Source organism: Ictidomys tridecemlineatus, chromosome 6 (genome assembly GCF_052094955.1).
Source record: "Ictidomys tridecemlineatus isolate mIctTri1 chromosome 6, mIctTri1.hap1, whole genome shotgun sequence".
NCBI lineage: Eukaryota > Metazoa > Chordata > Mammalia > Rodentia > Sciuridae > Ictidomys > Ictidomys tridecemlineatus.
The window spans coordinates 98,383,140-98,408,829 of record NC_135482.1 but is presented as its reverse complement, the minus strand read 5'-3'; the positions used below and the strand labels follow the sequence as shown (position 1 = coordinate 98,408,829).

The window sequence follows — 25,690 nt, the reverse complement described above, 5'->3', positions numbered from 1 at the left end:
CAAACGAATCTAAGTGCTCCTGTTTTTTGTTTTGGATATTTGTGGTCTTAAAAACTTGGTTGCATACTTCCCAATATTTCTTCATAAAAGAAGGGAGCAAGGTACTTTGAGCTGTGACATGTTAAAGACAATGGTATATATAGAATTTTGCAGAGTTAGTCAATTGACATGGCTTCTTAGTGTGATTCTGTTGTTACTTTATTGGTTGTCTCTGGGGAATTCATTTAAACCCTTTGGTCTCAATGCTCACACTTATGAAGTAATTCATAATTATAATAACTATCAATTTTGAATGTTGAAATTTTATGGTATGAAGCACCCACCTTGTTTGCCAGACAATTTTCAATATCATATTTTGCAGAATCTCCAACCATTTCCCCATCAGGTAAAATGGCATAGATCAGCAATCGAGCAATCGGAGCCAAGTCTGACTCCACAAGGAAGGTCACGGAAAAATGGCCTTTCACTGGAACAGAGAGAATGAGAGGATCAGTCATGTGTTATACATCTCCCCAAAGCTGAAATAAAATCATTGTGTCACACAGCCATTTTAGGAGCTTGGTCTGGTTAATAACTGCTTCTATGAGTAGATATAATAAACAGTACATGTTAATAAGAATCCTAACTTTTGAAAACCTTCCTCTCCTACATAAATCACATGTTGATTTCTCACCACTTTTAGCTTTAGCTCACCTATATAAGATTCTGAACTAAAGGTGTGGATACATCTAACTTTGGTACCATTTGATCTAGACCTCACACTAGGAGGTCTAGATTAAAGGGAATTAGAAACTGAAATTATGCTAAGAGTTTAGCACATTGTATTTATGCTCATATCTTCTCTCCCCTTCTGTGAAGCAAATATTTCATCCTTTTATCAGAGGAAGACTATGTTCCTTTGGAAGTTTTTTTTTTAATGCCTCTGTAGATTATTTAGAGGTTGCATTAAACATTCCTAAGTTGGTGCTTTGTGTTGGTTCAGAGATGTCAAAAGAGTAGTTCATTTATAGTTTTCCAGTAACTCATTGCTTAGATTCCTTAGAATAGGAGAAAACCTCAAAGATTTATATTGTTCCATATTTGTTTATGGGAAGAGGCCCATTCAAACATGGAAGTACTCAATTTAAAATTTGAAAATCATAACTACCTTCAAAGGAGAAATAAGATACTTATTAAGATATCAATGATTTCGAACAAGACCTGGAATATAGAAGGACTCCCAGAACTTTCCTGTCCTCCTCCCCGTTCTTTATGCAATGCTAAAATGTCTCTCATTTTGAGAAGAGATCCATAAATATTTGCAGTTAAGTATATGATATGCACAATAACATCAATAGTTTAAATAATTAAACAGAAAACACTGGAAGAAAAAGAAAACAAATATATGATAAAGGGAGAAAATAAGAAATATTGCTTTCCTTCCTTCAACTTCCTCTTTTTACAGAGATTAGATGGAAATTATCTGTATTGGAAAATATTCCTGTAGTGTAAGGTTAAATGGGTCAGAATAGGGCAGAAATATGGACATTTTAGAAATACATACTGTCTCCCTGCTCCACAGGCAGGACATGAGTCCCAGTTCGGACAATGCCTCCCTTTGCCATTATCTGCATAAAGAAAATAAAAAAGGAAATTTAGTTTGCCCAAAAGAGATTTTCCTCCAGTCTTGAGTTCCATGCCATAGGCTTGCTTTATTTAGCCCCTGCTCTCAATAATTTGCCACAAGAAAAGTCAAACTTTCAAAATGAACATGGATAAGAAGTCAAAATAGTGGTGTTGAAAGAGCTATATAATTACGTGCCCCACAGAGAGCTCCTTCTATAGATGAGTCAAGGCAGGGACCTCCCTTCTTACCAGATAATAGAAGACGAGCTGCTTCTGCTCCTGTAGGACCTGTTCATTTAGAAGATAATGTGCCTGGACTGTCTGAGATTGGCCACATGACAGTTTACCAGGAAGAGGTTCAAGGTGAATAAAGCTTTTGCTCAGGGAGAACACAACATTAGCAGTGTGATATGCATTCTCATTTTCCTCTGAGAGCCACTGGTGGCTATAGCAGGAGCTGTGATCCTTGTATTTGACCTAATGAATAAAAAACAATGTTATTTTATAGATTATGTATCAAGGATCAATGTTCTCACAGAACTGTGTAAGTTCACTGTTGTACCTTAACTAGTAGTTAGAAATATTTTGCTCTACAGTAAGAGATGAGAAAGATTTGTATCAAATGCAGGCCTGGTTTATGCTTTTACATTACAGAGCATCCTGGGTTTGGTATTTATATATCTGAAGCGCATAAAAGGAAGCATTCTTTGCTCTGAATAGCTTGCTTGAAATTTGGATACTTTACTATGCAGGTAGACACTGTGAAACCTGATTGAAGAGGGTAAATATTCTCTAGAAGTTGAAGAGTTGTGCTTTATAAAGCAGTTGCTTCTTTTATGATGGGGTTTAAGTGAGTATTACGAATAAAGGAAATATTGCAACTTTTGGGGTCTGAAAAAACTTTGGGTAAAAAGCATTATTCATTTGTTTATTTTATTTTTTCTTTCCACACTTTTAATACTTTTTAAAATTATTGTTTTTATTCTTTTGATACCAGGGATTGAACCCAAGGGACTCAACCACTGAGCCAAATCCCCAGCCCGATTTTGTGTTTTATTTAGAGACAGGGTCTCACCGAGTTGTGCAGAGCCTTGATAAGTTGCTGAGCCTGGCTCTGAATTTGTGATCCTCCTGTCTCAAGCTCCTGAGATGCTGGGACTACAGGTGTGCACCCTGCACCCAGTTTCCAAGTTTTAAAATTGGTGCATTATAGTCATAAAAAGGATTATTTAAAGAGTTGGTGAATTAGTGGAAGCCTGTCTTTCCAGGACTATCTTAAGTTGATTATTTTTAATGCTTCTAGTGGTTCTGGATTCTTATGCTTCATAGCTCAATTTCAGTTGTATTTTCAACTTCTCTTCATGTAGATCTTGCTCTTTCCAAGCTTCCTCAAGGTCCCAAGTAGCATGAATGAATATTTATGCCAGCAAAATGCTTTGTTCATAATATATCTCTATGATATTTTCTAGTGATAATATATGAGAGCATCAAAAGAAGGAAAATTTTAAAATATTTTGTCAGAACTAGTACAGTGGCATGTAGAAAGCATTCAGGATACTTCTGACTTGATAAATGAGCAAATATTCAAGTTTTAGTTGTTAGCAATTTTTATGTGATCCATTTAAAGCTGAATCAGTAAAATATACTCTTTATCCTTTCTTTGTACACCTACATGAAACCTTCTAAGAGGAATAGGGTTTTATCACTATGACTGTGCAATATTTGTTGTGTAGTCACATTTACATCTCTTAATGAATAGACTGCATGCTATACAAAACAAGTTAAATGGGTAGAAATAGACCACCTGGGAAAATAGCAGGACAAAAGCAAAGTAAGACAATTTATAGAGGGCATATTTCTGAAACTAAATGCTAATTATGTTAGGGCATTTATAGAGTAAAAGTATGTAACAGTTAAAGGGAACATCACTAAGTACTTTAAGATGCACTAGGTCATTTAATCTCACAGTTACCCTAAGAACTAGATCATATTTTACCTATTGTACAGCTGAAGGAATGAAACATAAATGTTTGTCCAGTTATTTGCCCTTAATATAGGGTTGAGTCAGTATTTATATCCAGTTTATTTGATTTTGACTTTAGAACACACACTTTAAGAAAAAATTATGGTTAAAGTCACAACATAAAATTATCATTTTAATCATGTTTTACTGTACAGTTTAGTAGTGTTAAGTATATCTATTGTGCAAAGTATCTTCAGAATTTTTCAAGTTAACAAAACTAAACCTCTACATGCACTAAACAGCAACTAGCCATTTCTCTCTCTGTCCAGCGCCTGGCAACTACTATTCATTCTATTTTCTGTTTTTATGACATTGACTATATTAGAGACCATGGAAGTAGAATCATGTAGTATTTGTCTTTTTTTGTGACCACCTTTTTTTTATTTCGCATAATGTCCTCAAAGTTTACTGATATTGTAGCATGTGATAGAATTTTTAAGATTGAAAAATCTTCTGTTGGATATATATACTGCATTTAAAAAAATTTATCCATTCATAGGTTGATGAATATTTGGGTAGTTTCTACTCCTGGGCCATGGTGAATCCCTACTATAAATAATGGGTGTGCACAGTGAAATTTTACTCAGTAATAAAAGAGAATAAAATCATGGCATTTGCAGGTAAATGGATGGTGTTGGAGAAGATAATGCTAAGTGAAGTTAGCCAATCCCCCAAAACAAATGCTGATGTTTTCTTTGATATAAGGAGGCTGACTCATAGTGGGGTAGAATGGAGGGGAGCATGGGAAGAATAGATGAATTCTAGATAGGGCAGAGGGGTGGGAGGGAAAGGGAGGGGACAGGGGATTAGCAAGGATGGTGGAATGTGATAGACATCATTATCCCATGTACATGTATGAAGACACAAATTGGTATCAACATACTTTATATACAATCAGAGATATGAAAAATTGTGCTGTATATGTGTAATAAGAATTGTAATGCATTCTGCTGTCATTTATTTTAAAAAAATCAATAAAAAAGAATTAAAAAAATGGGTGTGCAAATATCTTTTGAAAGCCTACTCTCAACTCTTTGACTAAGTTTAATTAAAAAAATTTAGCTTATACATAAACATGAAATAATTATGCATATTTATGGGGCACCATGTGATGTTTTGATATATATATATACATACACATTGTGTAACATTTAGATCAGGTTAAACATATCTATCCAAATATTTTTCATGTTTTTTATGGTGGAAAATTAGAAATCCTTTCTATATATATATATACACACACACACATATATATATGTATATATATATACACACACACTAGTATTTATGGTAATATATTTATATATATTATTATATTATTATATGTAATTTCTATTTTTTAATTTTTTTGAGGAATTGTCACACTATTTGGCATAGTAGCTGTACCATTTTACATTCCACAAATGTTGCTAGAGTAGAACCCACACTTTTCTTTTTCAAATGGCACAATTTTATGTATAGAAAATATTTTTTCAAGCTATAGACAAACTATTATCTTTTGGTTAAAACATTTTAAATTTACATAGTAATTTCTTTTCCTCCATATAGATTATAGTGAATATAATTATTTAATACCAAAACATTTGGGAATTTTATATTTATCTTTTGGTTAACAATTTACAGTTCTAATTCCTTGATGGTCAGAAAACATCTTTGATATGATTTTTTAAATCCAGAAATTACTGTTTCTTGTTTTAAGGACCAGTATATAGTTAATTTTAGAAAATTTTCTAAATAAATTAAAAAAATGTGAATTTGGGAATTATTTGACATTCATGGAATCAGTTACTTATATTTATTAATTATTTTGTTCACATATTCTGTCACTTTTCTGAAGTTTTCCCATTTTTCCCACCCTTTATTGGATACATGCATCATGGACTTTCTCTATGATTGTGGATTTTCCCATTTCTCTTTCAGTTTCTGTCAGTATTTGCTTTATACGTGTTGAAACCATATAATTAGGTGAATATAAATTTAGAATGTTTGTATTTTCCAGGTGAAATGATCCAGACATTTTGCAATGAATCTTCTTATCGTGCATAATATTCCTTGCCTTCAATTCTATTGGCTGATATTAATGTAGCCTCACCAGATTGTTTGTGTTGGTTGGGATAGAGGGAGTAAAAGCAGGCAGAAAACCCACACTTTTAACCACAACAATATATTAATTTTTTTCACAAAATTTTTAAAAGTTGACCTTAAATTGGTTTCTAATTTCTAGTTTGTTTCTTTTTATATGATTAAACACAATTTGTAAATTTCACCTCTTCTAGGTTGCAACTTTTTTTCAAGGACACTTCATGTCATTGGTAACTTATTTCCAAACTTACCATGATATTAAGAAAGGTATCTATAATGTTGGTGGTGTTGATGGAGAACTGCACCAGGCCATCCTCATTCGTGGTAGCATTTGAGTGATAGTTAGCTTCATTTGCTGTGATGAAGATGATTTTATTTGGCATAGGGATGCCTTTCGCATCCACAAGGCGCACCTGAAGATTAAAAACAGCAAACATATTCATTTCATCACAAATAATTTTTGAATGCCTCCTATATGTTGCACATAGTTTTCAGATATTGAGGATATAGTTGTGAGCAAGAAAGAGTTCTTTCACCACAGAGCTTACGGTCAAGTAAAAGAGACATACATTAAATACATTCAAAAATAATATACACTTATTTAGTAATAATCAATTCTGCAAAGAAAACTAAGGCAGAGTGAAGGAATAGAAAGTGACAAGAATAATAGGGATGATCTGAAGAATGTATTCTGGGTATTTTAGAAACACTGAGAATTTTTATAACTCTTGGAGAGTTACAGGGCACCAGAATAATATAGTAATAGAAAATTTTAATCCAGGAGTCAAATTTATTTGAGACTTGAACACTTATTTTCTGGTAGATTATTAGCTTTTACAATTAGTGTCATAAAGTATCATAAGTACATAACCGAGGAATGGCTAATACACTATCCTGTGTGCTTTTCTAGGTAGTTTATATATGGTATCGTCTTCTCAACCTAGATTTTTCCATCTTTTGGAAAGTAGGCAAATTTCATGATGCACTTCCCATATTAAAAATATAAAAGTGAAGTGATGCACAAAGTATTAGTGAGGTAAAGCCAAATGACCTCCTGAGTAGTACAGGAGAAGTGCAGCACAGTTCATATTTTCCACAAGGTGACTTTGTTTTTCACAATGAAGTACTTAAAAAGTTTTTATTTTTAATTGACATAGTAATTGTAAATATTTATGGGGCACAATATGACATTTCATTACATGTTACAATGTGTAATGATCAAATCAGGGTAATCAGCATATCTATCACCCCAGACAATTATTATTTCTTTGTGGTGGGAACATTCAAAATCCTTTTTAAATTATAAGCTACTTTTGGTTGCAACAAGCAAAATACACTGACTTGGGTCAGTATTCATAATTGATTAACAAAATCTTAAGTTTGTCAGTGAAATATCAGTTCCATGTACAAACATAATAGGCACAAAATTCCAATTCTTTATTTTCAAATAAATGTATTTGAAAATGATATATATTTTAAACACAAGTAAACATTTTTAAAAGTAAAAATATTTTTTTTTGATTTGTGAGAAAATTTATACTTTTAAAATCTGGGAACCTTAAATAGAACTTTATTCCTGTTTAATATTTTTTAAATATACTTTTAATAGAAAATTAATGTAAATATATTTACAAGTGAAATATTAGGACTAACAGAATCTTGGATACTTCCAAACAAAAAATATAAGCACCAGTAGGTGCTCATCCATTTCTATACAAAGTTAGTGTTAGCAGGATAAGGTAATGGGTCATCCTGAATTTCTAGATTCTTGTGAGAAAGTAGACTAAAAATTTGAGATTGCTTGACAAATCAAGAAAAGGAGACCAGTGACATCCTACATTGCTGTTCCAAAAGAGAGAGAAAAAAACTTTAAATTTTGATAGAATTTTAGAATGATTTTATAGATTTTTTATACAAATTTCAGATGAATAGATGTATTTTTATGTTGTTGTTTGCTTTTGGTTATATTTCCTACTGTGGTTGATTGATAACAAATTAAGTATAACTTGATCAGAAACCATATGTGATTTGACTAGTGAATTGCAAAATACTCCACCTGTCCAAAGAAGGGGATCCCTTGTCTAACATGTGAGTCCACTGACACAAATGAGAGCTTGGTTATGGTGTTTGTGATTTCACTGGACCCTCTTCCTGTTACTTCCACACCTGGAAAAAAAATGATTTATTGAAGGATGATGTCCCTGAACTTCTTATACTACCCTTCCCTTAATTCATTATTTGGCTAAGGAAATGAATAAATGCTCATTGTCATTCTTCCATATCCACATGGTACACAAACCAGTTCCTTCTTCTTGGATCTTGGCCTCCACCTGCAGTTGCATTTCATACCCTGTCTTCTTCAGGTGGAAGATAGTGGTTTTTACTTGTTGGAAGAAGCAGCCATGGCTGTTGAGCTAAGAGCAGAGAAAATAAAATACAAAAACATATGTAACTGTACTGGACAGATCAGTGCTCAGTTAATGGATTTTTTGAGACAACTTAATCTAGGCATTTTCTATGATAAGTACAACATATATACTATCTAGGAACTAATTATTGTATTTCACAATGACATCTCATCTATATCCTTATATACATAATATAAAAATATCTTAAATTCTTACATATATTCTTTGGTATCTGAAATTCTCTAGAGACAATGAGATAGAATGCATTAAAATTTGGGGGATAATCTTACTATGGTATAAAGCTAACTCTTCACCACAGTTTGGGTTCTCCTCTCATAGTTGACAGTTGTGGCTGGGAATTGGCTGCCCATCTGAAGACTTTCCTACCTCCCTGGGATCTAGATGGGGCCATGTGACAGGTTCTTGCTTATAGAAAGAGAGCAGAACCTGTTCAGCAAAGGTAATTAAAAAGATGTATGTTTTTTTTCTTCCTTTCATAGAAGTAAATGCCCAGAGTTTGGAGGACTCCTACATTCTAGAGCATTCAAGTGGGCAATTACAAAAGATAATTCCTATTGTGCTAAGTCATTGATTTAGAGAAAATTATAATATCTAGCATGGAATTCTCTTCTAGATTGTTCTACGCAAGTTAACATCATGCTGTTATTCACTGCTTATCAATATGCCTTTATTGTTAGTCCCCTAAGAGGCCGTGTTTTCAACCTACCTTCTGGCTGAATTTCTCACAGAAAGCTTCTGACTCTTCACCAAAACAGTCAGAAGGATTATTATACTTTCTGCAAATGCTCATAGTCACATGTCCTGGGACAGGCTTCCCATATGTGTATCTGCCATGACAACATTGCAAATGAGTCAAAGCAGACACGGAACACCTCTATTTCTTACCTGAAACTTCTCTTAGCTACAGTATATTCACCCTCTGTACTTCCCTCTGCTTCTGAAGGGCTCAAAACCTGTTGAGGGCAAGCAAACTGAGCATTTACTCTTCTCTTTTAGAAAATCTCCAGTGGAATATGCTGAAATTCACTATATTATTCTTTCATTGTGTGTTTTGATTTTATCATTTCAATACCATGTTAATAATGTCTTCATTATTAAAAAGCTAAACTTAAACTTTTTTATGTTGACCAGTTCATATTTGCTTTTTTATATAAACTTTTTTTCTAATTAGTTATATACATGACAGCAGAATGCATTTCTTTTCATTGTACACAAATGGAGCTCGACTTTTCAATTCTTTTGTTGTACATGATGTAGAGTTGCACCATTTGTGCAATCATCCATGTACCTAGGGTAATGATGTCCTTCTCATTCCACCATGTTTCCTACCCCCAAGTTCCCTCTCCTTTCTCCTCCAAGAGCTAAAAATACTCTTAAGAGAAAAAGCAATACCAATAAAAACAAAAGAAAGAAAATAAAATCAAACAGAAGTATTGAGCACCTGAAAATTACATAGGAATCTAAACTATTAGTATGATGATGTTTCCTCAGTATAAACCTATGTTTACATTGCATTTTATTTGCTTTTATAAAAATGGGATTGGGCATAAATATATGATAGGTGATTACTGTGTTTTTCTGGGCATTTTTCCTTCCCTATTTAGAGTATTTTCTATATTGCTGTTTGCAAGAGAATTAGCTCATAAGTTATGTGGGATTGGGCACTTGGTGACCATTACCTTTAAATAGCACAGGCAGAGGGGCCCAGTTGAATAGTAGGTGCCATACATGAGTACTTTTTAGGCTTTAGGACCTATCTTTTCACTTAGCTTATTTTTTTTTGTGTGTGTGTGTGTGCTACTGTGGGGCTACCATGGATGTGGATCTAAGACCTTGGAAACATGAATTTTTAAGGTTGGGAAGAACTATGCTGAGCTATTGTGTTCAGTTATCTCAGTAAAAATGGCTACAGAAAGATATGTGACATGCTTTAGGTAGACTGCTGAGCTAGATGAGATTTTGGTTACATGATTATCTCTATACATTCTGAATCTAGTCTTGTTTTCTCACTGTGCTTTCCAGGGCAGGTAAATGATCTTGATGATAGAATTTTCTTTATAACCATGTATTGATTATTTCCCACATAGATGTTTTGTTATTTCTGGTTAAGGTAAAGTCACTACGCTTCAATACTATTCTGTGTGTGTGCACACACTCATGTGTGGGTGCGCGCCACTTTCAGAGTCATTCCTAGCAGAATGTCCTCTCTGGAAACAGTTCTCTACCCCATGATAGTTACAGTAATTCTGAAAAAGACATGAAAGAAAATAGGAAGAGTAGAAAAACAACAAGAGAACATTCTAGAGATGGGGATGCTTCCAGAGTACTGAAAGTATTTGTGTTGAGGCTACTGCTAGAGAAACAAGCCAAAATATCTCAAGTGGTGAATCTCCTTTAAATAATTTCCCCTAAAAGATTAAAAAATCAACTCACAGGCCACACACTGACACGTTCACCTCTTCTTCCATGATAGTGATTATCTTTGGCATTGTTACTTGCACTTCAAACTTGGGAAGCACTGTTAATTGGTAATAAAGGAGGTTGAAGATTGTTAACTTTGGAGGCATTAATATTTTCAGTTTCTCAGTAACAATTCTCTAGTGATACTTTGGGGCGTTGAAAAAGGTAGCTTTATTCTCTAATACATCTGTTATCTATTTTACTCTCAAATGAAGATTTTGGTTGAGGGACTATGACAGATCCCTGAACCTTAGTGAATTATGAATGCTTCTACAAAAATAAAGATATTTTATTTTGGATATTAAATAGCACTGCAAAAATAACCAAGCTATATGAAGACTTATTCAAAGATCATTGGAGTCCTTGGATGTCATTAGTTCTACTCCAAGCCCAGTTTCACCTATGGGAAGTGGAAGGACTATAAATAAGTTTAAATTTTAGTCCCTAAAAGTTTAAGTATGAAGAAAAATGTTCCATGACTTTCCATGATCCATACCAAATTCCTCCACAGCAAAGGGGTGTTCTGTTGTTCCACTTGATTCCTTCTGTACCACAACATTGTAGATGCCCTGAAGGGGCTCCAATGAGAGGGGAAAGGACAGCTGTTTGAGACCACTCTCTATCTTGAGATTCTGCCATTGTATAATTCGATTTCCTTTGGGATCCTATGGATAAATTAGTTATCATTTACGAAATTGCTTAGAACATCAGAGATAATCAAAGGAATCTATAAATCTATCTTATATTCATTTTTCACAGAGGAAAAATGGGGTAGTAGTGAGGGGTTTGGATGGGAGATGAGTTATAACCAAGTGAATTTGGAGGCATCTCCCTTAATGACAAATTTCTGAGATATTGTAAGAACCTGTCCGATAAGAATATTTTCCCTGAATTTATTTTTTCCTTCTAATAATGGAATATTTTATGTTACTTACCTTAATATATAGTAGTGGTATCTGAAATACAAAAAGAAAAGAAAGAAGTTGATAATAGTTCCCAAATATTCCCTATTCTCATTTCTATGGGGTAATTTCATGTAAATGAAGAATAGCACACTCTATAATAAATCATGGAATGACTCCAGGTTAAATTTTATAAAACTTTTAATTAATCCATCTTAATTAATAATTGATGTTAAATACTAGACCATCAACAAATATATATGTGTATTGCCATTCATTAGGAATGGGATTTACTAACATTACTTAAGTTCGAATAGCATTCAGAATGAATTGCTGCAACCTGGCCAATAATTTATCCAGAGGATCCCAAAGGAAATTGCATCATACAATGGCAGAGTAAAAAACATTCTTTTGCTATGCAACTTTACAGATTGAGGAAGACATACTTATGTATCTTTATTAATTTTTAGATCCTTATCTAATCATGTTTAAGTCTAATTATTAATATGGCTAACAGAATTCTTAGGTAATTTTAAGAGCTAGAAGAAATGGAAATAGTTCTCCTAATCAATGTTTTCTTTTCATGTAATTCAATTTTTTATCCTTAGAAAGATTTAAGTGGGGGATGGGGCTGTAGCTCAGTTGTAGAGCACCTGTCCCGCATGTGTGAGGCATTGGGTTCAATCCTCAGCACCGCATAAAAATAAATAAATAAAGATATTGTATCCATCTACAACTATAAAGGATATTTTAAAAAAGATTTAAGGGCATATAAAATAAGACTAGGCTTCTATAAATAAGAAATCATAGAAATATTGTAAATTAAAAAAGAGGTCAAAGTTAGAAAGCTAAATGGGATAACACGTCTGAGTATTCATTTTTTAAAACTAATATTTATTATGTACTTACTCATGTGTTTGTATCATTCTAGATGTTGAGAATATAGCAAAGCATAAAAGAACAATATATCTACTTTTAAGAAGTAGATGGATGGATAAAAAAGAGCTTTTATATATATTATTCATATACATATATAATATAGATATAAGTGCCAAGAAGAACGAACAAAGAAGTATAAAGCTGATAGAATAATGGATGTGATTTGATTTTGTATATAAGAATGAAGGTAGAGCTTGGGAGGTGAGTTTCAAAGTAATTGCAATGAACTTGTTTACAGCTGGTATTGGCCTGGTTGTTACAATTCAGGTAGTGAGAAGTAGTCTGGATGTATTTTAAGCCAATGATTTCCTGGTGAAGGGGAAGTGGATGTGAGAAAGAGAAGCAAGGATTATTTCATCATCTTTTGTCTTAGGAGCTAGAAGAGAAGAATTTTTTTTTTTTTTTGAGATGACAAAATGTGGTGGAGTTGTCAATTTGAGAGAGAAAAATGAAGAATCTGGTTTGATGTCTAAATTATAATAGAAAGAGTTATTTCCTATCACAAATTCTGAAGCTTCAATAGTGAGGAACACATTGATTACCTTCATATTCCTTCACAGAGATTTTGGTAAATGTGTTTAGAAAAATGTTAAATCTCTGAGAAGTCAATTTGAACTTAGGTTCTTTGACAGTTTTTCTGCATCCATTGTTTAATAATTTTATCTAATTTTCCTAGCTGGAATCTAAAGAGTAAGTTTGAGTATTTGACAACTGATTATCAGACCAAGACATAAACTATGTACTCTTGACCTGGGAAAATGTTTTCAATGAGGATCTCGTGCTATTCTAACATCAGAAATTAGTGATATCAGATTCTTTCTCTCCCTGGTTATCACTTCAACACAAAAAAAGTGGTTCCCATCCAGTTTATACAAATAATAATGACTATACATAAATATTGGCAAGAGACTCACCAAGTCATTCAGGGGGTGAAAGTTTTCATCCAATGAGACAATGCGAAACTTCACTGAAATGAAAGTATTTTCCATGAGCTCCCCAAACCCTGGACTGGGCCCATAGCTTAGTGTAAGACAAGCTATTAAGGCACCAGGATTTTAGGGATTTGGGGTACCAGGCAGGGGAGGATGATCTTTCCTTTTTGATGCTGTCTTGACTGTAAATCTCTTCATACCTGTCTGTCCTGGTTTGTAGATAGGTTTATCTGTTTGGACAAAGACCAGACTCTTTTGGTTTTTAACCACCACTGTGCTCCGCTTCCTGAATTCTTGAGTTGGTCCTTTCACTTGGACAGTGAGGAACATTACCTCCTCTCTGGATGAAGACTGTGGAACCTGAAATACAGATGAGATCCTGGGAACCCATTCAGCCTCTCTAGTCTTCTCCATTCCCTGTTCCTGTCTGAAGATCTTTCCCTTTTCACTTAATTTCATTCCCTCATTCCCATCTGGGAAAGTTGGCATAGACAGGAAGTGCTTCTACCTTTTTTTTTTCAAATGGAAAGACAGAACACAAGGTTTTGAAAAAGTAGATTATTAAGAAAAGTTATAACTGAGAATCATATCTTCATAGAGCTCAGACCAAACAATTTTGATTCATTTACACACTAAGCTTTACAAAGTTGATGTTTTATGCTAAAATGGCATGGTAGAAACATGTCTTAAGGTTGTGAAAATAAAGCATGATGATATTTCATTGATACTAGATTGCAAGTATCCTTATGTAGTTGACTCTAAAGAGATTGGGTATTTGCTCAGGGTAGTTTTATTTATTTATTTATTTTTTTAAAGAGAGAATGAGAGAGGAGAGAGAGAGAATTTTTAATATTTATTAGTTCTCGGCGGACACAACCTCTTTGTTGGTATGTGGTGCTGAGGATCGAACCCGGGCCGCACGCATGCCAGGCGAGCGAGCTACCGCTTGAGCCACATCCCCAGCCCCTCAGGGTAGTTTTAGAGGTTTTTTTTTTTTTTTTTGGTGAGAGAGAGTAACTGGGGATTGAACCCAGGGGTAATTTATCATTGAGTGACATTCCCAGCCCTTTTTTATATTTTTTCAGATAGGGCCTTGATAAGTTGCTGGGGGTCTTGCTAAGTTGCTGAGGCTGGCCTTGAATTTGCAATTCTCCTGCTTCAATCCCCCACCACCTGAGTTACTGGGATTATAGGACTGCACCACTATGCCTGGCTTACAATTTTTATTATTAGAAAAAGTGTGATGTTTTCCTATTAAGTCCACTACTGGTGGTTGTGTTGAACCATGACCTGGTTTGTTTGTAAATGTTTTCTCCATTTACATTTTAAGAAGTCACATTTTTTTCCTTTGTCTAGAGCATACTTCTTTCCCTGGTTAATATAATTTTTCCTTGACTATTAAATTAATTTTCAACATGCCTATAAATATTTGTCTCTTATGGTTGGAAATTTATGCACTGCTCTGTAATTCCTACACTTAGTTTCTCCTTTAGAGTCCTTCCTGAAGTTCTTACTAGCCTCCCAAAGCCTTTTCTTGACAATATTAGATCCCCAGACCCTGACCAATAGAACTGAGTATATCTGAACAGACATACTCACAGTGAAGGAGATGCAGTGGAATAAGTCCTTCTGTGCCACCAGGTCAGTGAAAAGGCTCCTGTTTTCCCTTAGAGCCTCCAAGGAGACACTTACAGTCACTGTTTCATTCAGGTTGCTCAGAAGTACACAGGCCTTCTCAGAGGTCCCACTGTGGAGCAGCGAGGGGACCAGCACCATATATTGTCTGGGAATGGGGAAGTCCAGTTAGAAGAGAATGAAAGAAGGGAGACATTGCTATCAACAGCACTATGTTCCTTCAGGATTGTTGTTATCATCATTAGTTTTATACTAAGAAGAACGTATTCATGAGTATGAAACTGCTGTTGAATGGTATGCATAAGAATTATTTCCCCTCTCCATTATACACCATGGCAGTGAATACTTTATTTGAGGTGGGCCTCAAGCAGATTAAACTTTATAAGTACCTCACTTTAAGAAACACAAAAATGTACACATCTGAAATCTGAATAAAAACTTTAGTTATATTTACTTATGTTGTAAATCTGTTATACTTTAGGATCGATAAAAAAAGGCAAGCAAGCTCTCAGGCAATTGAGCACCAGAAAAACCATTCAAAGCATAGTACTTTTGTGAAACGTGTGTAAGTGTGGATTCAGCAACTCTGAAAATTACATGGCAAGTATTTGCTTTCACATTATAAATATGGAAACTGAGGCTCAAAGAAAGTGAGTCATTAAAATCTCAGTTGTGGAAAGCAGCTTATGAAATCTTGGTACTTTCCCTAGCCACAGTCATTTTAATTTTAAATATTTGCTTTTCAACTCATGACTAGAGGATGGCTCCATCCAAAAATGGTCCTCTAGTGATGAATGTAGATCTTGGTAATTTATGAACAGGACAGAAAATTTCTCAATACCCATAAATATAATGTAAGGTTGATTCTGTAGTTTTTAAACAGTTTTTCTTATACAACTCCTAAAATAATTTTTAGACATTGTGCAACCTCTTAAATACTTTCAAGTAAGCATCTGTTTTCATCACAATTTTATTTTTATATTTATTTAAAAATTTTTACATGACAGTAGAATATATTTTGAAATATTATACATATAGAATAAGTATAACTTGTTCTAATTAGGATCCCAATATTGTGGTTGTACATGATGTGGCATTACGTTGATTATGTATTTATATATGAGGATAGGAAAGTTATGTCTCATTCATATTGTCTTTCCTATTCCCACCCACCCTCCCTTCCCTTAATTCCTCTTTGTCTAGTTTGCCTGTAAATGTTTGGAACTGGAGAATATCATGATAAGTGAAATAAGTCAGTCCTAAAAAACCCAAGCAGAATGTTCTCTCTGATATGTGGATACTAACCCACAACAAAGGAGGAGAAGATTATTTTTATCACAATTTTAAATGATACCGAAGCATATTATTTTGCTATTTCAATTAATATTTACATTATATTCACAAGTTTCCCATAGAACCTTAAATATTATAGAGATAATATACCCAATATCATTTACTTAAAAGTAAGAATTTCTTTTTATGATCAAAAATTTAACATCTTTCCTTTTCATTCTTATTCTTGAACTTTAATTTTCAGGCCACTTATCCACACAGAAGTTTATTCTAAGATTTTTATGCTTTAAAATTTTTTATACATCACTCTTACATTTTACAAATATGTATGCATATGTATATACATAAATTTATACGAGTTTATATATACAATATTTTATGTGGGTATAGAAATTTAACTTTAACTTTTAAATATAACACCACTATAAACTTGTAAGTACTAAATTTGTTCTTCTGATTGAATTATTTTCAAAAGTTGTAGTGCACGACTGATAAAAATAAAATAAATATCTTACAAATTATGATTTATACATCTTAGACATAAAATTAAAATTCTTTGGAAGCACATATTCAGTGAGAATGATGAACTCTTTCCTTCAAGTGAATTTATATATCTATCTTTAGATATTTCTTATTTTAAGAAATAAATAAGGGCTGACATTACTTTGGTTACTACTTTGGTTTATGTAGATATAAAGAATTGGTCCCAGAAAAGTAAGTAAATGTCAGATTAAAAAAAAATCATGTCATTGCCATTACTTCCTGCAACTCTGTCTTATGACCCAAATCACCCAGTACTGTATTACTAAGAATAGTTTCTCATCATCTGTCAGGTGGTATTTCCTTTAATTCTTTTTTTCACTTTTGGTGAAACAAAGACTACATTACCATGTGCTCTGATTCTGTCAGGAAGAGTCCTTTACTTTTGCAACATTGATACCTGTATTTCACCTGTTCGTTTATTTGGAACCCTAGAGGGTTTTTTTGTTTGTTTGTTTTGCCCAGGGCCTATTGAACACATCCAGTGCTTTTCAATTTTTATTTTATTTATTTATTTGTTTATTTTTTTAGTTGTAGATGAACTCAATACCTTTATTTTGTTTATTAATTTTTATGTGGTGCTAAGATCAAACCCAGTGCCTCAGACATGCTAGCCAAGCACTCCACCTCTGAGCCATGACGACCCCAGCCCCTTTAATTTTTATTTTGAAACAGGATCTCACTAAGTTCCCAAGGTGGGCCTAGAATTTGTGGTCCGCTGGCATCAGCCTCCCTGGTCACTGGGAATACCAGTGCACCCTAGAGAGTTTTTATAGTCCAGGACAGTGCTCCATGGTCAGGTCTGGTTAGGGAAAGTTTTGTCCTTATTTTATGACGTAGAAGATAGGAAATTAAGAAGGGAAAGAAGAAAAAAAAATAGCATGTCCTCATCAGATCCATAGGAACAAGAGTATCTGAAAATTGATTTATTTTAAAAGTATCAATTTCTGATGTTCCTTAAGCTTTGCATGTCGTTGGGGGAGGTTAGAGATTTAGAGATCCAGTGAGTTAGAGAAAGATGATTAAGACTTAAGTGAAAAATAAATACACCAAATTTACAAAATCTCATGGTTGGAAGGAAACTTAAGAGATGATAATGGTGACAGTTTCAGAGGAAAGATGAATGAAATAAAGGAGAATCTGAAATAAAGGAAAAAGTTATTTAAGTTCCGTTGTCAGGCTGTCTGAGGAACTCACGGTTTTCCAGAGATGGAGGCATCTGTGGGCAGGAGGATCAGGAAGAGGAGAACAAGACTTGGTTGAAGAAGTTTGCTCTTCCTCATGCTGCAGGGAGAAAGGCCCAGAGGAGAACAAACTCTGTCTTGGACCCTACTCCCTCCAATCGATCTGGTCCTAAACACTGCAAAGCAATGGGGCTTTATGCTGCTCTCTGTGCAAACTTCCTGTTTGCACAGCATAAAGTTCTCTAAACAAAGTTGAGGTCTCTGAACGTTCTCTGAAAGGGTCATTGATGGTCTAATTTCAGTCAAGGTTAATCCCTGGCAGGCTAAATAGAATTCTTGGAGGGATAAAACCATATTCCCGTTAATGCTCACTTTCTCTAGCTTTTACAGTAAAGCAGCTAATCAGCTTTTCAACTACTTCTCTCTCTGTCCCCACCACCTTCCATGGTGCCTTTTACAACTCTTCTTGTGTGTCTTGTATGAATTGTTGGCAAGGAAGTTTTGCTGTTTAAGTAATACTGGGAAGGCTCAAAATAGTTCACTTTAAACTGATGTGATTCTGCAATCTGTATACGGGGTAAAAATGGGAGTTCATAACCCACTTGAATCAAATGTATGAAATATGATATGTCAAGAGCTTTGTAATGTTTTGAACAACCAATAAAAAAAAAATGTCGTTTTAGAACTATTGCATTCAAACTTAAACAAATAAAGACATTGTAGAATGACTCGGAATAAATAATCCATGATGCTTTTGAAAATAGAATTCAGTGCCCCTAATTTTAATGTAACTTTTATAGCTTTGTTGAGAGAAAATTTAGAACTCATAGCACTGATTTTATAGTAAATCTCCTGGGAAAGGGCAGTTTCTGCAATTGACAACTTTGTAAGACTCTTAGAATCTGGCAGTATTCAAGAAAGAGCAATAAAACACAGGACAGACATTTATCATAAATAAAATAAAAGCCAATAACTCATTACTAAAAAAAAATAGTTCACTTTAAGTCAGTGAAGATCACTTTAAGTCAGATGGAGATCTGATTACGCCTTCCTTCAATGCTGAAGCTGTTTCAGAGCTCAGTGGTCCTCTGTGGAAACAATATTAGATCAAGATAGTAGGTTTTGACCTTAGTGATTTTACTAGGTCACAAATGAAAATCCAGGCACCGGAAGAATGATAACAGAAAATGGGGTTTCATTTATTAAGAAAATGAAAAGAGGAGAAGTAACAGGACCTTAATAACAAGTTTCAACCCACTGTAACTAACAAAGATCTCAACTACTCCTAACATCTACATTTGAATTTCCTGTCTTCTAAGTATGACAGACCTATTTTTAAGTTATATACAACAATTTTATTAATTCATCCACCCGTCCATTCATTGATGTGGCTATTTGGTTATTTTGTAAGCAGTTATTGATCTTACTAGAGCTAGATACCATGCAAGATCCTAGAGATAGAATGGCCAAATATAAAGGGGCATACAACCCAAACTTGGGGCCTTGGAAAGGAAATTTAGGGGAGAAAAAATGTAAATTGAGTTCTGAAGTATGAGTGGTGTTTGTGAGATGAAGGAGATGAAGAGAGAATTCTAAGCTTAGGAAACGATGTGTTCAAATGCCCAGGAGGTGGCAACAATTAAGGCACTTTCCACGAGATGAGGGCTACTTATTATACTTAGAAGTGTGGTCAAGAAAGCTGGCTTCAAATCAGGAAGGAATTAGCAATGTTAAGGTTTTGGGGGAGTAATCAGTGGATTGACTTCAGATTTGTTTTCTGGAGAGATGGCTCTTCCTGAAATTTGGGAGACTAACTGGAGGAGGTGCTGTGGGAGGCAGGGAGACCAGCTGGGAATTGGTGTGATTATATTGGTGAGAGCTGATGGCATTTGAAACCAGGGTAAGTCATGATAGATTTGGAAAAATATTGCAAAATATTGCAAATTTATATAATCTTCAAGGGAACAAAAAATATGCCTTTTAAATTTCCAACTGCTTACTGAGTAAAGGATGTTGCTTTTAACTTAGTGGGTAAAACAGAGGAAACAAATTGGGAAGAACAGAAGGAATGACAGAGGCCTGGGGATTAGTAAAGAGCATAGTTTTAGAAAGTGCTTGTGTGATATTAACATGCATAAGGAGTTTAGCATTTGACCATAAAATGGAAATCATGTGTCCAGAAAGGCAGAACAGTAAGACACCATGGAAGTGAGCAGATTTTCTCCATCATGTGCTCCCTACCGCAAAGTTCTGCCTTACCTCAGGCCCAAAGCAATGAGGCCAAGCAGCCAGAGGCTGAAACCTTTGAAACCATGAACTGAAATAAACCTTTCCTTCTTAAGTTTATCTACCTCAGGTATTTTGTCATAGCAACAGAAAACTGATGAACATAAGTTTTGTCATTATGATGTGTAGAAACATGCAAATGAATCAAATGGGTCAGTTTGGGGAGAAACTCAAGAGAGTGGGATTTCTGAGTTCCTACAAAGAGGATCATTTTAACAAAATAATAATCAACAGAAGATTTTTTTACTACGTCAGAGTGATTGTGACTATGCCAACACATCATTATTAATAGAATACTAAATTAAAAATTATAAACAATTGTATAATTTTATAGAGTATTTATTTAAAAATAACAGAATTTAAACTGTCTTTAAGAAGCTAGAAATAACTGAATACTTACTTGTAAGATTAACTACTTTAAATAGGAGGGATTAATAGCATTGATTTGATGACTCATAAGTTGCCAAGTTGATATAAATTATTATTGCTAAATTCTTGGTTATTCTTTCAAATGCCACTGTGAAATCAAATTATGTATTGGTAATTTTTCTGCTGGAGTTAGAGACAAAAACAATGTGATCCAGTTATTTCAGTGTCTCTATAGAGCAGATGCTTGATTGTAGCTTCCTAAGGAATGTGAAACTGTGAGAAACAGGCTTTGGCTTATGTGAAGGGGAGAAAAACGATAGGGCAGTATTTAGTAGAGATGCAGGCTGAAAGGAAGATATATTTAGAAGGAGAGATACTTGAACAAGTTTAAAGGAAATGTTGCTTCTACAAATGCTGAGTGGGAGGAGCAGATAAAAAGTAGGCAGCGGAACCATGTATAATAAAAAGGGATAATCCCAGAGTGAGGCTTCTGAGGATGCAATGAACAGATGTATTAGAGAATGTGTATACAGTGGAGTATTATTCTGCTATAAAGAATGAAATCCTGTCATTTGGAGCAAAACGGATGGAACTGGAGGACTCTATGTTAAGTGAAATAAGCCAGACACACAAAGACAAGAATGGAAGTTTTTCTTCTCAATAAGGAAGCTAAAAATATTCAACCTGGAAATAGAATAGTGATCACTAGAGACTTGAAAGGGTCCATGTGTGGGGGTGGGTGTCAAAAGGAAAGTTGGATTTGATCAATGCACACTTATATGTGTGTATGGAAATACCACACTCAAACCCTTCACCAAAGGGAAAAATTTAGAAGGAAAAAAAATAAAAATGACTGAGTTGTAGCTTTGACTGAACTGTGTAGTTTTGGATTAGTTAATGGTTCTGAGCGTCAGTTTCCTTGTCAGTAAATTTTGTGGTAATACTATCTGTGTCATCAACTCTGTGGGAGTAGTTTATATAAAGTGGTATATGTAGTAGAGCTTTAAAGTTGTAAACTTCAGTGTACAAGTATAGATTTTTATTTTGCATTATAATGATGGAGAAAGAGGTCATTTCATATCTGCTCTGGGATTTGATGTAGGACTAGCATCCAACAGCCATTCTAGGAAAAAAAATGCTTTAGGCTATTAGAGTAGCAAGTCTTTGACAGAAAATAGTGCATCTGACTTGGATAAGTTCTGCACAGCTTTTGAAATCTAAGCAAATATGTACTGCTAGAAAGCTGAGGCAAAACAAGAAGAGAAAAGAAAGGGGAAAATTTTAAGGAAAAGAAAGTAGTGGGGCAAAGTACAGAAAAACACATGGCATTAAGAACAAAGGAGGAGGGTTGGGGTTGTGGTTCAGTGGTAGAACGCTTGCCTAGCACATGTGAGGCCCTGAGTTCAATCCTAAGCACCACATACAAATAAATAAAATAAAGGTATTGTGTCCACCTACAACTAAAAAAAAAAATTAAAAAAAGAACAAAGGAGGAATATTGGGGCATTGAGAAAAATTAGGAGGTAGATGGGCCTTCATAAAAATAGATAGGAAAAATATTTTCTCCTTGGATCACAATGTCCTTGCTAGGGATTGAATGTGACTTATCTAATCATACCAGCATACACTTAGTCTACTTTGCCTGAGAAAATAGAACATTTATGGTTCATCTATTTCCTGTCAGTGATGACAAGGACATTTCAGCTGGTTGCATATTAACTACCTTCAAAATCAGATTATTCAGTTGGTGACATAACTATATTAAGCTATCAGAGATGTACTGGCTTTATTTTTACATATTATCTTGGACAAAACCTGGAGTGAGGGGAGCAAAATGTATCAACAGAGATGTTCTCAAAGATCAGAGTGTTCTCATTTGTTTATCTCATTAGCATTGTTTTCCTCTAACATTTTTTCCCCTTAACTTTTAATAAGAATAATATTTTCATGTACAAAGTCAAAATTATAATAAATTCTCAAATTGTTTTTCTCTTAACATTATGCTTGCCATAGTTTCGAAAATCTTCAGAATATTAGTAAGTGTTTTATCCTTTCAATTAAAATTCTATTTGCTCTTTGTTTTTTTAAGAGGATTGGTGTTACTGGAGTCGACATTGCGATACAAGGGAACTGGAAGTTTGTACAACTGATAAAATCCAATGACTATCCTGTATATACATACTTTTGAATGGGTAGAGGTATTTTGATTCATCTGTGCTGTGGAACTTGCAAAGTCAAAGAGCATACATATGTTTAAAAATTTTTAGATGTGCTGTCATGTCACCTTTCTTAAAATGACTTTGTGAATTTACCTTCTTATCATCCATTCTTAAGAGTATGTATTTCTCCACAACTTGTCTTTTAAAGTTTTTATAATTATATATAATCAAGTTTGTGATTATGATGCTTAAGATCATTGTTACTTTTAGGAGCTCTGTTTGTTGCTTGCCCTTTATCTTGTTTAGGAGGTTTATTTTCTGATTAGGAAGTCCTCCTGTACACATAGCATATAAAAATGTTCTCTTGTATTTTTTCCTGTTAAATGTTTGTGTAGAAACTCTTATCTTCAACTGTCTGCAGTTTACTTTTGAATATGAAGCAATGTAGGGGAAATGCTGCAGGATTAATTTTCCTTTCGCAAATAAGAAATGCGTCTGTGTGCATGCACACAGGGTTGGTTCATGACTATTAACCAAATGAATCCCCTGTGTTCACTGTGGCTCTTTTGTTTACTGTGGAACTTTCCAGTGTCAGAACTCTCATTTTAGAGGATTCTATTTAATCTAGGAGCAGACAGTTGAGTTAGATTTTGAGAATAAAGAGGGCTGGGAATGTAGCTCAGTGGTTGAGTATTTGCTCAGTACTCACAAGGCACTGGGTTTGAGCCCCAGTACCACAACAGAAAAAAATTGGGGGGAAGGAAGGGAACAAAATTGTTTGCCAAGTTTTACTTAGATGTTGTGAAGATACTGATAGTAATAACAGCTACAACAATGCTAATAGTTTATAGTAATATTGTAAAAACTTTTTAAAGAAATTATGAAATACAGTGTATAAAGAAAATATTGAAAGTTTGCTGGCCTGCTAATTTTGCCATGAGACATAATGTAATAATGATTTGAGTGTTCTACCCCAAAGTGCATCTTGTACTTTCCCAGATCTCTCCAGTTCTGTAGTGGAAATGTTTTTATCAGCCAATAGAATTTTAAAATAATAAGGAATTTGCATAGAAGGCTTTCAAGTGTCTTACTTTTCTAAGAAGAGTTTATTGTATTCATTGGAAGAGAAAACATAAGCAATGGAGTAATGGTACAGACAAAAAACATAGTTCTTAAGTTTTAAATGGCATAGCTCTCATAATTTATAGATTTTTGCAAAGTCAAAGAGCATACATATGTTTAAAAGTTTTTAGATGTGCTGTCATGTCATGTGTATATACTATTTTTTAATACAAGTTTCAAATTTGTAAACTTTTTTCAATTAAAAATATTGCTAAAGATGCTAATGGTCATCTGAGCTCGACTCATTATTTAATTGGAAATAATGCAGCGTATATTAGGTAAAAATCAGATGTTATAAGTAACAAAGATATAAAAAAAGACATGCTATGTAATGTGTATATCAAACTCTGCTTTTGGCAGTAATCACCACTTGAATCAAATGTATGAAATATGATATGTCAAGAGCTATGTAATGTTTTGAACAACTAATAAAAAAATAAAAAAAAATTTAAAAAAATGACATTAATTATTCATCACAATGTAACTCACTTCATGCTAATACATTTTAATTGTATTAAAAAGCAAAAATGTTCATTTTTATTAAAAGAAATAATTGGAAAATTCCTTTTGAATTATTTTTATGATATTGTTTTAATTTATTTTTTATTGGCTCTCTTAAATTATACATAATAATAGGGATTCATTTTGACATGATTATAAAGCATGGAATAAATTTGTTCTAATTCTGTCCTCAGTATTTTCTCTATCCCTCCTCTCCTCCCTTCCCTTGTTCCCTTTCTTCAACTCTGCTCATCTTTCAACTATTTACTTACAGTTTTTTTTAGTGTCTTGTGGATGTACATGATGGTGAGCTTCACTGTGGTATATTCATATATGTGCAAAGGAAAGTTAGGTCAGATTCATTCCATTGTTTTTCCCTCAATCCATCCTTCCTTCCTTCCTTTCATTCCCTTTTGTCTACTCCATTTATATTTCTTCTCTTCTTTTTTATCCCCCTTTATTTTGAATTAGCTTCTGCATATTAGAGAAAACATTTGACCTTTGATTTTTGGCACTGGCTTATTTCACTTAGCCTGATAGTCTCTAGAACCAGCAAATTATTTACCAGCAAATTCCACAAGTCATTCTTATTTATGGCGGAGTAATATTACATTTTGTATATATACTATATTTTCTTTATCCATTCATCTGTTGAGGGGCACCTATGCTGTTCCATAGCTTGGCTATTGGGAATTGAGATGCTATATGCATTTATGTGGCTGCAACTCTGTAGAATGCTGACTTTAATTCTTTTGGATAGATTCCAAGGAGTGGGATACCTGGATCATATGGTGGTTCCATTCCTAGTTATTTTGAGGAATCTCCATACTGCTTTCCAGAGTGGTTGTACTAATTTGCACTCCCACCAACAATGTATGAATATACCATTTTCCTCCACATCCTTGCCAACGTTATTATTATTTGTATTTTTGATAATTACCATTCTGACTATAGGGATTGAATCTCAATGTAGTTTTAATTTGCATTTTTCTAATTGCCAGAAATGTTGAACATTTTTTCATGTATTTGTTGACTGTATTTTTTCTTTTGAGAAGTATCTGTTTAGTTACTTTGGGTTATTTGGTTTTATTTTTTTTGGTGTTAAGTTTTTTTAGTTCTTTGTATACCCTGGATATTAATGTTCTAAATAGGAAGTGGCAAAGATTTTCTCCCATTCTGTTGGCTTTCTCTTTATACATTGTTTTCTTTGCTGTGAAGATACTTTTTAA

At 33.9% G+C, this 25,690-nt stretch overlaps 1 protein-coding gene across 1 annotated transcript in view; it reads right to left on the bottom strand.

Annotated features, from left to right (window-relative positions):
• The window catches only part of LOC101959212 (alpha-2-macroglobulin), a 43,639-nt gene extending 25,393 nt beyond the window's left edge, over positions 1 to 18,246 (bottom strand). The window contains exons 1-14 of the mRNA XM_021720859.3: positions 18,038 to 18,246; positions 14,972 to 15,155; positions 13,573 to 13,732; positions 13,355 to 13,407; positions 11,535 to 11,555; positions 11,096 to 11,264; positions 10,573 to 10,657; positions 8,846 to 8,966; positions 8,010 to 8,124; positions 7,767 to 7,876; positions 5,962 to 6,123; positions 1,855 to 2,082; positions 1,544 to 1,607; positions 324 to 466 (exon numbers count right to left, since the gene is read on the bottom strand). Coding sequence (XP_021576534.3) covers positions 324 to 466; positions 1,544 to 1,607; positions 1,855 to 2,082; positions 5,962 to 6,123; positions 7,767 to 7,876; positions 8,010 to 8,124; positions 8,846 to 8,966; positions 10,573 to 10,657; positions 11,096 to 11,264; positions 11,535 to 11,555; positions 13,355 to 13,407; positions 13,573 to 13,732; positions 14,972 to 15,155; positions 18,038 to 18,123 — 1,701 coding nt within the window. The 5' untranslated portion in view covers positions 18,124 to 18,246. The remainder of the gene's footprint in view (positions 1 to 323; positions 467 to 1,543; positions 1,608 to 1,854; positions 2,083 to 5,961; positions 6,124 to 7,766; positions 7,877 to 8,009; positions 8,125 to 8,845; positions 8,967 to 10,572; positions 10,658 to 11,095; positions 11,265 to 11,534; positions 11,556 to 13,354; positions 13,408 to 13,572; positions 13,733 to 14,971; positions 15,156 to 18,037) is intronic.
• Between the last annotated feature and the right edge of the window lie 7,444 nt (positions 18,247 to 25,690).